Here is a 12,864-nt window from a genome sequence, read left to right as displayed (position 1 = left end):
GAAAGGAACAGGCGGCCGAGGGTCCAGTGTTGGGTTTTATTGAGACACGATTGTTCTTTTTCATATAACTTATCTAATTAAAATATTCGTCTTAGTTACCACAAAAAAAGGAACATAGAAAACTGTATATACACATCGGGGACAGAAATACAAATACATGTCAGAGTCACTCCCACCCGGCCGCAGCGGGCAGGCAGCGCTGCTCGGGGCCGTCGCTGCAGCTGAACGGAGGCATTGCGCGAGGCCGAGGGCCGGCAGTGGGGGGATCCGACACCCCCCGGCCATGGGGCGCGGGATCCCCGCAGCTGGGAACGGGGGGCCAGATGAGGATGGAGGGGGGAGGGATGCGGTCACAGCGCCTGCAGGCAGGCCCAAAGCCGGGCTGTGCCCCAGGGGGAAGAACCGGGAGCACAGGGGGCAGCAGAAGGTCGTGAATTGTCATGGAATTAGAAGTACAGCCAAATTAAACACAGCAAACTGCAGGAGCCGGGAGCAATTATCTTACAGCAGGATGCACCGCAATGCTACGCAGTAACATTGAAGCATTTCGGACTGTAACAAACATACAGCACGGGAGAAGCTGAAAACCTTTCCAAGACCTTCAACACAAGAAAAAACGCAACAGAGGACACTGAGAATTGATTAAAACAGAACAAAAGGAAGGAAACCAGAAGCACACAGGGTCGTTCCTAAAGCCACTCTGGGAGGAGCCCTGGGCAGCGACCCCCAACCAACAACCCCTACTGTCATCACCGGCACCTTTTTCACCCAAAGGCCTGGGGACACGAACAGCTCGGAGCCTCCCCCCTTCCCTAACCCCTGTGCACCACTCCAGCTCTGTGCAAGCAGGTTCCGCCTGCTTCCAGAGGCTGCAACCTCTGCTCGCGCGGCCTCCAGCTGAGGCTGTTCCAAGGCAGATGCACCGCAGCGCCGTAAGGCTGCACGAGCCGTAGCAGTGCTGCAGCGAGCCCTGGAATCGCACCTCACACCCCGGCACCTTGCAACGCAGCCACCAGCTGGCATCGTGAGTCTTTCCTTCCAGACACAGAGCAGCCGGGAGTTCGGCGCTCCTGCTATGAAGTATGTGCACATTAAAACCAACACATTCCATTATCCGGTTCTCTCAAACGAGCGGTTCCAGATCCTAAGACTAAGATCCTCACTTTTTCTGAAGATGGGCAGAGAACACATAGGGGAAGGACAAGATTTGAGCACCAGCCTCCAACTGGAAACAAACCCTTCCCAGTTTCACACAGAAAACAAGATAATAATATTCCTTCTTACCATTAAAAGAGGCAAAGCAATGCCTTCAATGATGTCTAAAAACTATTTTTAATTCCAGAGACAGACAAAGTCCACTCCTTTAAAATAAAAAGGAAAAATACTCATTGGTGCACAGTAAAACTTCTCCTCAAACCCTTCATCTTTTTATTCCCAGTAGCCAGCAGAAGACAGCAGCAGCAGAGAAAGAGTCCTCAGTGGCTCCTGGCATCCCTGACCAGCAACATAAGCATCTGTTCGAGATCTACAGTAACAGCAGAGAAGAGGTCAAGAGCTAAGATTTTATTAAGTTACATGATCAGAGAGCAAAGCCTCAGGAGCTGATCCGCTTGCCAATGGACTGTTGAGCAGAAGGGTAACCAGTGCCACCTGTCCCAGAGTCCGGGTGGGACTCCGGGCCCAGCAGGTGTCAGGCCACAAGGACAGGATCCTTTGAGAGGCATCTCCCATTCGGATGGATTCCTGCCAGTGCTGCCAGGGCCTGCCCTTGTGCTGGGCTGGGAGGGGGGAGACTACTGGAAGCGACATAAATAGTACCAGTGGGCTTGAGGGGTGAAGAATTAATTAAAACCATTTCATAATTTATTAAGAGGTTAAATAGTAAATAGTCTCTGGATTTTCTACTCTCAGCAGGTGCCAAGACTTCACATTTTCTCACATCTGGAGATCCTGTACATCTTTCTTTAGAGAGAAGACAAGGCCAGAAACAGGAGGTTAGGGAGAAGGGATGAGAATAAAAGATAAAATACTGTGCTGTCATTTTGTGCAGATCAAAGTCTCTCCCAGCAGCTGCAGCCTCCGCAGAGTTCAAAGGACTTGGGCTGTTTTGGTACCTTCTCCCTCATCAGTGCCACTCCCCCACGAGAGAGAAAAATCCCAGCTCTGTGCTTCCAACCTATCTCCTGGAGAACCTGTTTTTGAAAGCTTTGATAGTCTTTGCCATCATGGGTGCAATTTCTGCAAAACAGGAGGAAAAAAAGAAAAAACAAAAATCAACATTAAAGCAGAGGTTACAGAGCAAGAAAGCAGAAAGCGATTCAGAGCTGCAGCCCTCGCCAATGAAGGCCTGCAGTGCCCATCTTATTTTCAGGTCATGGACAGAGGAGGGCCCACACTGCTTTCAGCACCGCAAGAACACACATCTTTGGTAAACTCACTGTTTTCTTCTGAAAAGAGCGAGCTTTTCTTTACTGCAAACAGCTGGATGGAACAAAGACAGCACAAGGGAAAGGGCAAGCAGGTGAAGCAAACAGTGGAGCACAGCATCTTTTTTAAATACTGCCAGGACCTCCGGAGAGCCCAAAGCAAACTCCAGGCCCCACACCCCGACCCTGCACCTCCAGATTTTCTCTATGCTTTTTCTTGTGGAAGAAGTTTGAACTGACTTCACGATCCTCTCCGCAGGGAGAGGACACCTCTCGACCCTCCCGCACAGCCTGGATTTCTCTTGCAGCAGAAAGACAATTCATCCATGTGCAAAGCTATAGGAGACCACAGATGCTCTGCAGCTTGTACTTACTCTTCACTGGTGGCTTCCTAGGGTCATAGGATGAGAAGGTGCTACCTGATGATGGGACAGAATGGGCACTGCTGGTGCTGGGCCCATCATAGGACCGCTCCTCGCTCACGCGAGCATGGCTTTTGCCAGATGTGTAGAGGACTGGTTTTATTCTGAAACAAAGACAGGCAGGTATTTCAGTAAAGGCATCACGGCAGTTTGATGCAGTTCATCAGACAAATGAGCCACATTTGTTAATACTACCATGTTTTTTATCACACAAAGCCAGAACTAACTAGGATCTCCATTCTTCCCCGTAAGAAAAAAGCTATTACAGCCACAAGTTTCACACCAAATGCTACCGAGAAACACTTACTTGGTTCTCTCTGGCACAAGAGCACCTCCAGTTCCAAACTTCTCTTGTCTTCTCCGTACATCCCGAGGGGGCTTCACTGTAGAGTTCACAAAGGCCATTTTGGCCACTCTACCTGCAGGTGGCCAGAGGGAAACAGTGCTTAGATCCAAAAAGAAAGCTTTTGGGTATTTGTCTTATTGCAGCAAGCTCCAGACACCTTTCTGCAGTTCATCTGTTCCAAAGCTCAGTAGACAGCCTACTCCCTCTGGTCCAAACCTCCTGCAGTCACAGGGTTGGCTGTGGTAAGACTCACTGACTGCACCAGCAGTTCTCACAATACTCATCAACGAAAGGAAGGATGTTTTACCCCACCCCGATATTCTTCAATGCTAGCATAAGGAAGTCACAAGGGTTGCCTCAGTAGCTATTCTGTCTGTACAATACTGGTCCACAACACCATGGAAGAGATCTACAGACTGCTAAGCTGTTAAGTGAGTGCTACCACAAAGAACGGAGTTGAGCAACATTTACACTGCACTGGATTCAAACCAGCCACTCCTAAAGACCTTTCTCACACAGGCTTCCCCCAGGCAGCCTTCCCAGACCTGTCTGGCTCCTCAGTCATTCAGCTCTTCATTACCTTTAGGTTTGTTAGCATGAGCTGAGCCTATGTTCCGTGCCAGCATGAGCAGCCGCTGCTCTCGAGCATCGTGAAGTCGGAGGTACATCTCCCGCCAGGACTCAAATTCTTCTGGCTTCTCATTCTTAAAGTCTCTAAGACAGTGATTATGCCATAGTTGGTCTGTTTCCTCAATTAGGACCTGAAACAAAGCCACACGTAAGCAGAGATCATTCCTGACACCTTCATTTCCTTGTCTCTTAGCACATCTATCCACGTCCAGACATCAGCATCCCTCCCCCAGACCCAGGCACTCACATGATTACATTCCTCAATGCGGTACAGCTGCTCTGGGGTGCATTTCTCCAACACTGGCTCCAGCACTGAGAAAGGGACACCACCCACTTCATAGATTGCTAAAAGAAGCAAGATGCACAGTATTTATCCTCCTCCTTCCTTGCCAAAGATAGGGCTTGAGACCCTGAAAAAACAGCAATGCTGCTGCACAATTCATGGGGAAGGAAAAAGGAGCTAGGGTGCAGTACTTCCAGTGAGTCATTAGGCACCAACAGCTCCAAGATAAAAAGTTCCTGTGCAGAGCTCTGTTTACCACCGTTTCCAGTACTTTAATCATTCCTTACAACATGCTGCACTACTGATTCCTGCAGCACCAGAGCTTTGAGAAAGATCTCTCCCCTGTTAGACAGCTTGCCTAGTGACAAGGGACAGCCAGGTGCTGCTGGGATACACAAGAAGAATTCACCAGGACTTCAGTGGGGACAGAGTTACGTAAATCTACATGGCAATACAAGTGACACAGACCAGGAAAACTACTTACAGTCAATGTTGTTACTAAGGACTCTGATACACTGCTCATGCAAAGTCATCATCTTTGGGAGGTAGGCAGTTTTAGAGCCTGAATACACTTGCATCTTCGAATTCAACCGGCGACCTATAAATCCTGCCTCGCTCTCTTCGACTGGCGAGGACACTGCTGTGGAAAGCAAGACTTGGAGTAAGAAGGTAACAGAGAAACCAAGAGATCACCCTGACAAATGGCATGGGAGACACAAGCCAGAGTTTCCTGAAGAAACACAAAGAACCAAAGTCCTCTCCAGGAGACTTGCAAAATGCCACCCAATTCAGGAAGGGCAATTCCAGAGCTCAAGCTCAGGAAGGGTCAGCAAAGGATCTTCCTCATTTCAGTTAGAGCACATGGGGGGGGACACAAAAAACAAACACCTTTTTCTGAAAGGCTCCAGACATCAAGGCAGGACGCAAGATCCCAGCATAAAGAGAGCAGAACCCAGCCTGCATGCATTCCTGCCACTTCCTGCTAACAGTGTCTGTACCCCATTACAAACCCCTTTTCCTGCCCAACATACCTTTCCTTTTTGTCTGGGAGCAGGTAATGGACTCGATGGAGGGAAGAGGGCGGTAGTTGGCCTGGATTGGGGGCAGTGGGATGTCTGGTAAGGTTGGCACCACATCTATCAGCATCTGGAAGGAAAGGATGTACATGCAACTAAGCTGAGAACGTTACATCCTGCCAGTGTACAAACAGCACTGAATTGCTTTTTGTTTGGTATTGCCAATAAGCCACAATGATGATCAGCTTGCACCAGGAAATAGGAGGAAGCTACACCTATGCCACATTGCCATGACTGTCTAAGCTGCCAAATACACAGAAACCAAAATCAGGATCCAAATTACTCAGTGCCCCCTAATAAGAGACATCTATGTCTTTAGCCCATTAAGTTCAGCACTAAAGGGCCCTGGTGAGGACCCAGATCAGATTAACAATGCAAAAAACTGAAGGAAGAAACAGCACAGAAAAGAAGGGAGACAGAAACACCTCCTTGACCTCAAACACTTCCCAATCTGTGATGTCTCCTTTTGTCTTTCTGCACTCCTGCAAAAGATGCAGCTGTGATGGAAGAGAGGGGAACATCAAACTGGGGGAAAGTCTTGAACTGCTATATGAAACACTTACTAGAATGAATGGCAAGGTAGGATTGTCAAATGCTTTCAGGATTATAAGAGCACTCGTTGAGGAGAAAAGTGTTTCGAAGTCAAGTAAAAAGAAAGTAGCAGTGGTTTTTACACACTACTCCCTACTTACATAGGCAACTGGCATCTGTGAGGCAATGAATATTTACAGAAACGTTACTTTTTTTTCAAGCTTTCACAAAGGAAGTTCAGACTTCTAGAATAAGCTGCACTGTAACACCAATTCTCCCATTTCTCCCCGACTCCTGGGGCCCAACACATCCAGTTAATAAAACTACAGTATTGACAAAGAAAAAAAAAGTTATCTTTAGAGAGCAGAAGCGCACAAAAGACTTGGGAACCTCTCCAGGAGGCAGAGATGCCATTGCATATTAGGCAAAGTTCTAAGTTTATTCATAACTAGAGATGTTGTTAAAGAAGTGTTTCACACTTGTGTTCTCATATGAGTATTTGCCTGAAAGTAGTCTCTCTTACTTCCCCCGTTTTTGAAAAAGTTGAATTCTGGCTATTGAATTTCTTTTTCCCTCCCTCTTCACTCACAGCTCCAGCAGAGTTCCACCCCAGCAGCACACGGACACCTGTGGGGCTGCCCTGCAGCAGGTGGGTGAGAAACAGCACATCCCAGCAGGAGCCTGGCTCACCGGCCGCACTGATGAGACACCTCAAGCACAGCCTGACGCAGGACAGCCCAGCACTTACCAGGGGAAAACCAGTAAGCCCCAGATAGCAGAGGACTAATGGCAGCTGATCCCAACTTCTTTGAAGGATCTGAAAGTGAGCAAAACCTTACCCTGTTTGGTTTAGGAGGCTCTGCTTGTTTCTTCTCTGCTTTTTTCTCATTTGTCCGCTTGTGGCTTGGGCTCTTGCGACTCGAGCTGGAGCTCTTGGTACTGGCTTTGGATCCATTCTGTTTGCTGTGCCCTTGATCTTTCTCCCCAGCTGATGCAGAGGGTTTGGCCACTTTCTTTTTCTTTTTCTGGGGCTGGTCATAGCTGAGGTATGACTCAAAAGACATAGTAGGTTGTTCAAACTCATCCTCCACTTCCCCGTCCCCAAAACTTGAGGACAAGTCAATAGATTTTTTGTCCAACTCAGAGGCTTTGTGCTTCCCCTCAGATGTTTTTAAGCTCCCAGAAGTCCCCTTCTCCTTAATCCTATTTGAGGAGTCATTCTCACCTTTCTGTTTCTCCCGCTCTGTGTTAGAAGTCTCCAGGCTTGGCTTGGACTTCCCCAGTTTGCTTTTTTCAGAGTTCTGATGCTTTCGCTTCTTAGTGTGGTTGTCCACAGACTCTTCCAAGCGTGGCTGCACGTGCAGCTTCTCTTTTCTGGAAGAGCTGTTTTCTCGGTTTTTCTCCTTCTTAGTGCCGTCTGACATCCTGTGCTTTTCCTTGCTGCCCCCTACCACAGGGCTTTCTCGGAGATGCTCTTTAAAAGAGGTCTTGTGCAATTTTTCTGGGCTGAAGGCAGAGGTTTTGTTCTCTCCTCGGCCATCAAGTCGCTGCTTCTCCTTGTGAGAAGACTTGTGCTCTTTGCTTCCACTCGCATTCCCTTTGTCATGGAGATCACCAGGGTTCCTCTCCCAGCTTTCCCCCAGCTTCTCCTGAAAGCCATGCCCCTTACTGACTTTACGATGAAACACTGTTGGTTCTTCCTGCTCATCAGAGGCATAAGGGTCTGTGTACGTATCCTGAGGGCTCTCACTTGGCTCAGGTGACACAGCTTGTCCATAGTCTGAGTACTCCTGATCTGAAGAGAGCACTGGGGAAGACCTGTCCCATCTCTTATCCTCTTGGCTGCTACAGCCGTAAGCCTCATGAGATTTCTCAGACCCTAAATACCTTTTGGATTTCTTTTCTCTATGATCTGGGCTGTAGAGCTGGCTGCAGGAAGGCTGGAAAGGCTCTGAGTAGTCCTGGTCATGTTCCTCATCCTCCTGGGGAGAAGGTGCTTGTCTTTTCCTTGAGCTGCTCCTCTCATAGTCACAGTCTTCAGAATCTAGATTATTTCTAAGAGGACGAGAAAACAAATTACTTAGACTGAAACTTCCCAGTATGAATGGAGTCACTCCCCATGGGCAATATGGATGGGAATCTCTTACAGAGGACTAAAATTGCATTTGGAAGTTTTGTGGCAAGAATACCAAAGCTCTCCCTAGCACAGCAACATTCAGGGATTTAAGAACCACATTTCTGATGTAGGAATTAAGCATTTTTATAAGAACTAACAACTTCACCGTTCACTGGGCAAGTGGAGGCAAAGGTGTGCAGAGATGTCTCTGTGCCTGGTTGTACAGTGTGTAAGGAAACAGGAGCTCCCAGTTCACCCATTAAAGCATGCAGGGACACCACTGCCATCAAGGTTATCACAAGTACCTGAAACTTTATCATCCAGATCTAAATCCCGATCTTGCTGGAATCAACACATAGCTACACAGTGCTAGCATTAGCTTCAGTTTCTGTGGCATTTGTACACACAGAAGTCTTCTTTCAAAGCAAGCCACTTCCTTTACTTGGGCCTAGAACTTCCTCTCTTTGGCATCATAAGTGGGAAGCGAACCGATTACATCTCTTGCTTTATTAGAAGCCCTTTCTTGGCAGCTACTGCTAATCTTTTCATCAAACTGCAGTTTCTTGGAGGTTGGTCCCTGCCTTCGCTCTGAACTGCAGCCGTCAGCAACTCAACACTGTGGTGAGGACAGGGAGGAAGTTTGTTCCAACACAAGGCAGAAGCCCCGCAGAGAACACTGTGTTACAAGTTTTTCCAGAGCCTTCATTTGTTTCCATGATCAGAGTAGTTTGTAATCTGCACTGCAAAAATTAAAAAAAAAAAGACAACTTTTCCATAACTGAGCAGGTTTACTCACCTGTCTGCCTCCTGGGAGACCGGCACCAGCTTCTTCCACCTGGCAACAAGGTTCTTGGCAAAGTCTCCCACCAGCTCATGCTTCCGTAAGCTGTTCACTGTCTTTCCGACGCCTGTCTCCTTCAGGAGAAAGAAAAGATAAAAACTAATCTCAGCAAAGCAGTCAGCACTCACACCTCCACTGAGCTTCCTGCAAAGTCAGCCTGCTACCTATGAGTTCTAGGTCAAAGTGAGCTTCCTTAATCTAACAGCAAATCACACGTAGCACACCATATTTTCAGCAGGCGTTGTATAGCTTACTACAGTACTGTAAATTAGTGAAGACATAACTCTGCTTTAAGTCAAAAGTTACTTAATTGCTTTAATAAACTAAGTTATTATTTACCATAACTGCTTGAAGACAGAACTTGGTCACTAATAGGTTCAAAGATTTGCAGCTCCTAATGCGATGCTGCTTCAGTCACCAATAGGAACTGTTCCGACTCGCAGATCCTGACCAACCATTAATCTTTGGAAGAGCTGAGCACCACCACTTGTCCTGCACTGCTTCACACTGAGGTGGAGGAAGGGCTGAGATACTCTCTGTAACTGGGAATTCTAGAATTTCATCCCAGCCACGCCTGTGACTTCACATTGGAGCAGGTGGTTTAGACAGCATATCCTGCTCCAGAAAGCAGCATTTTTCTAGCAGACAGATTGTGTAGCTTGACAGACTTGAAACCACAAGAGATTTCACAGCTCTTACCACAAGAATGTCAACCGTGATGGGCAGCTCAGACAGCCTCTTCAGACTCTTCAGCAGCTGCAGAGGCAAGGAGGACAGCATTCAGACTTGTCAGACTGAAACATGTACTATGATTAGAAAGGGAAGCTCTGCACAAAGCTTGTTAGAAAGATCCAGGTGGCAGACAGCTGTTATCTTGCTCCACATCAAGCCCCTAAGAAGCCAAACTTGAGGGCCAGCTGCAAAGAAGTTACTGCCACTTGGCCTATGAGGGCCACCTGAAAAATCTTAAACTTAGACAAATACAAATTCTTTCTTCACAGAGAACTGCAACTTAACTTTGGCTTACAGTGTTGGTAGCAAAGCCATTACACAGCCCTGAGGCACAAGAAGCTGAAGGAAAGACTTAGAAACTTGTGACTCTCAGAAGAGGCCCTGAGAAGTGCATCCCTTTGCAAGAGAGAGACAAATTAAATAAAGGAGATAACTTCATGAGGTTCTGCAAACCAGACACCGAAGAAGAAAGCCTTTCAGATGTTCCTGAGGATGCACAGAATCCTCATCTCCCCTGTAGACCCTCCCCAGGCCAGTTTGCAGACAGCCCCTCTCCTCTCAGACACCACTTAAAAAGCCCACCAATCCCTCCAGGACCGCTGCCTCCAGCCCCCATCTTCATTCCTTTCCCCAAACCCACTCCCTGACTGTGGGGCTGGGCTGTGTGGGCATAAATGGAGCAGTACTGGTGCTTGGGCATCACCTCACTGAGATGTACAGAGGCTTTTTAGCAACACCACAGACCTAATAGCACCACCACTTCTTGTATTACCTCCCACAGCTATAACCAGAGCAAACTTATCAGCATTCCCATTATTGTGGCACCTCTACAACCCGTCTGTGTTCATACGCCATGCAAAGGGCTGCCCCGATCCAGAACATCTTCTCCTTAAAGCACTGTACTCGTGCTGAAATCAGTACTGTCAACCTAAGCAGCTCCCATCACCCTGCTTACACCACACAAGGACCCAGAGGTTTAGGAAGCTTCGCTCTTTTTGAAGGAAATAAATTCTGTTTACATATTTGAAGAACCAACAGAGAAAAGAGCCCACCTCACTCAGGCAGAATGACAGTATGGATCCCATTCACCACAAACCACTGCCCCACTGGTCATAGGTAGAACTTCAGTGAAGGATTAGGTTTTCCTCCTTGTTCTGGAAGAGTTACACGTTACACCAGCATCACGGCATTTTTCAGCACTCAAGCTAGGATGCCAAGGAGGATGCAGCAGTTCCAGACCTGCTCTTGTAATATCTAAGCAGCAATTCCAGCCATGGGCTCAGAGGCCCCGATGCAGGTAACACACTGCTCCACCTTCCTCAAGGACCAGAAAAGCAGAAACCCATTGAGCCAGGAATCCCATTGTCCCTTCAGCATCCCAGGGCCACCAGTACTTCACCAGCACTGTTGCTGAACGGACTCACTTGCAGGTGGGGACACTGAACCAGCAGAGGCTCTGTGGCCACAGTCCAGCTCAGTGCAGCAATGCTAATGGTGAGGACAGAGCCCTCCCAGCCAGGATTCCTCCGGGCCCAGCAACACAGGAGTTTGCACTGATGCACAAAGTGCTTGCTGGAAGGGAGGAGGCATGAAATCCAAATGCCGGGTCCTGCACTTCGGCCACAACAACGCCGGGCAACGCTACAGGCTTGGGGCAGAGTGGCTGAAAGACTGTGTAGAGGAAATGGACCTGGGGGTACTGATTGATGCTCAGCTGCACACGAGCCAGCAGTGTGCCCAGGTGGCCAAGAAGGCCAATGGCATCCTGGCTTGCATCATAAACAGAGCTGCCAGCAGGAACAGGGAAGCCACTGTCCCCCTGTACTCAGCTCTGGTGAGGCTGCACCTCGAGTACTGAACTGTGTTCACTTTTAGGCCCCTCACTGCAAGAAAGACATTGAGGCCCTGGAGCGGGTCCAAAGAAGAGTGACAAAGCTGGGGAGAGGTCTGGAGCACAGGGCTTATGAGGAGCGGCTGAAGGAGCTGGGACTGTTCAGTCTGGAGAAGAGGCTCAGGGGAGACCTTATTGCTCTCTATAGCTACCTGAAGGGAGGTTGTAGTGAGCTGGGGTTTGGCCTCTCGTGTAACAGTGATAGGACTAGAGGGAATGGCTTCAAGCTGCACCAGGGCAGATTTAGGCTGGATGTTAGGAAATACTGCTTTTCTGAAAGAGTGGTCAGGCACTGGCATGGGCTGCCCAGGGAGGTGGTGGAGTCACCAACCCTGGAGGTGTTCAAGGAACTTTTGGATTTTTTGTTGAGGGACGTGGTTTAGTGAGAACTATTGGTGATGGGTGGATGGCTGGACTGGATGATCTTGTAGGTCTTTTCCAACCTTGGTGTTTCTGCGATTTCTGCGATGAAAGGAGAGGAAGGATGGACCTTGTGCTGGATAGAAAAGAGTAGAACAGGGTGATATTAAACAAAACACCTCTCTAAGCTGATCACCTTCTTAGAGAGTTTGCTTCATATTAATAAAAATGTCAGTGAGAGTACGTGCCAAGGAAAACTCCTCCTATTATCCTTAAGGCTACCCTGGCTATATTCTAGCTTCACTCCACTGCAGTATCTCCAACAGCACTTTTATTACTGGGGTTGTAATGAGTGCAGCTCTGTGGCTCTGTCCTTCTGACACAGTAAAGCTGTGCCTGCTACTGAAGTGCAATGGAAACAGCTACAGCAGAAGCCTCTATGAGACAAGGGAACAGCACAGCTGACATCACGAGAAATGCAAACATTTCCCTGGATGCTGCTGAAAAGGTACCAGAAAGCAGCAAGTATAGGTTACAGGTCCTTTCTCCTGAGGAGCTGGAAAGGTTTAACAATACAACTGCAGCCAGTAGCAGCTTGCTAACACTTAACATCTCTCCTCCCCTTGCATTGGAGCAGCATAGAAAGGAATGAGTTCACACTGCAGTGCTACAGGAGACAGCAGCCCACAGAGTGCTGACTGATGCCTCGCAGGGCCCAAGCAGCAGACAGACAGCTCTCACTGCACAGCTACAGCGGGGTCAGGAACCAGGAGCTGACACTGCTGACACAGCCAGCTCACAATCCAGGCACACAGAGCTCAGCCTCCCCAGCTCCATCTCAGCACGCAGGGCCCTGGCAGTTCCACTCCGCTCTGGTGTTGGCTGAGGTGAAGGGAAAGAGGAAGGGGGGTGAGAAAGGGACTGGGAGCCCCAAACTGAGCCAGACGAGTGGCAGAGCTCCCCGCGCCCAGCCTACAGAGCCGGGCACTCCGTGGGTGCGCACCCAGAAGAAGCCCAGATCAGCACAGAGCCGCTGCCGTCCTCACGCTGAACGAAAGGAAACGTGAGCCGAACACCTACAAGAACACTCCTAACAGATGCTGCCCTGTAAAACGCCACGTCCCAAGGAAGGGGACAGCAGCACGTGCTGGGAGCACGCCACCCCCAGCACCGCCCCAGGTCCCGATTCCCGACGAAGAAAGCGGCTCAG

General features: G+C 48.7%; 2 protein-coding genes across 3 annotated transcripts in view; both read right to left on the bottom strand.

The window, feature by feature from the left end:
* The window catches only part of RPL11 (ribosomal protein L11), a 3,089-nt gene extending 2,854 nt beyond the window's left edge, over positions 1-235 (bottom strand). The window contains exon 1 of the mRNA XM_003212633.3: positions 177-235. Within this exon, the coding sequence (XP_003212681.3) occupies positions 177-235 (59 nt within the window). The remainder of the gene's footprint in view (positions 1-176) is intronic.
* ELOA (elongin A) lies at positions 23-11,032 on the bottom strand. 2 transcript variants are annotated; one of them, XM_003212634.4, is made up of 11 exons: positions 10,456-11,032; positions 9,371-9,427; positions 8,627-8,745; positions 6,554-7,769; positions 5,139-5,253; positions 4,592-4,747; positions 4,072-4,169; positions 3,775-3,955; positions 3,156-3,267; positions 2,801-2,952; positions 23-2,238 (listed from the first exon to the last, which is right to left on the bottom strand). In XM_003212634.4, exons 1-11 carry the CDS (start codon positions 10,486-10,488, stop codon positions 2,177-2,179), a joined length of 2,301 nt encoding a protein of 766 aa, XP_003212682.2. In that variant the 5' UTR covers positions 10,489-11,032; the 3' UTR covers positions 23-2,176. The 2 variants fall into 2 exon arrangements, with proteins under 2 accessions (XP_003212682.2, XP_019478239.1); XM_019622694.2 differs by lacking the exons at positions 9,371-9,427; positions 10,456-11,032 and adding an exon at positions 9,011-9,172.
* Between the last annotated feature and the right edge of the window lie 1,832 nt (positions 11,033-12,864).

The sequence above is a fragment of the Meleagris gallopavo genome, chromosome 25, assembly GCF_000146605.3.
Source record: "Meleagris gallopavo isolate NT-WF06-2002-E0010 breed Aviagen turkey brand Nicholas breeding stock chromosome 25, Turkey_5.1, whole genome shotgun sequence".
Taxonomy (NCBI): Eukaryota; Metazoa; Chordata; class Aves; order Galliformes; family Phasianidae; genus Meleagris; species Meleagris gallopavo.
The sequence above is the reverse complement of the archived record's forward strand: the minus strand, read 5'-3'. Positions and strand labels throughout refer to the sequence as shown.

What these genes read in the sequence shown, in the direction of transcription:
- ELOA (XM_003212634.4), bottom strand. Translation starts at nt 10,488, where the DNA reads ATGGGATCCATACTGTCATTCTGCCTGAGTGAG. An exon ending in TGTCATTCTGCCTGAGTGAG is followed by an intron (nt 9,428 to 10,455) that starts GTGGGCTCTTTT and finishes TTGCCTCTGCAG; the next exon opens with CTGCTGAAGAGTCTGAAGAG. An exon ending in GCATTGAGGAATGTAATCAT is followed by an intron (nt 3,956 to 4,071) that starts GTGAGTGCCTGG and finishes GCTTTGTTTCAG; the next exon opens with GTCCTAATTGAGGAAACAGA.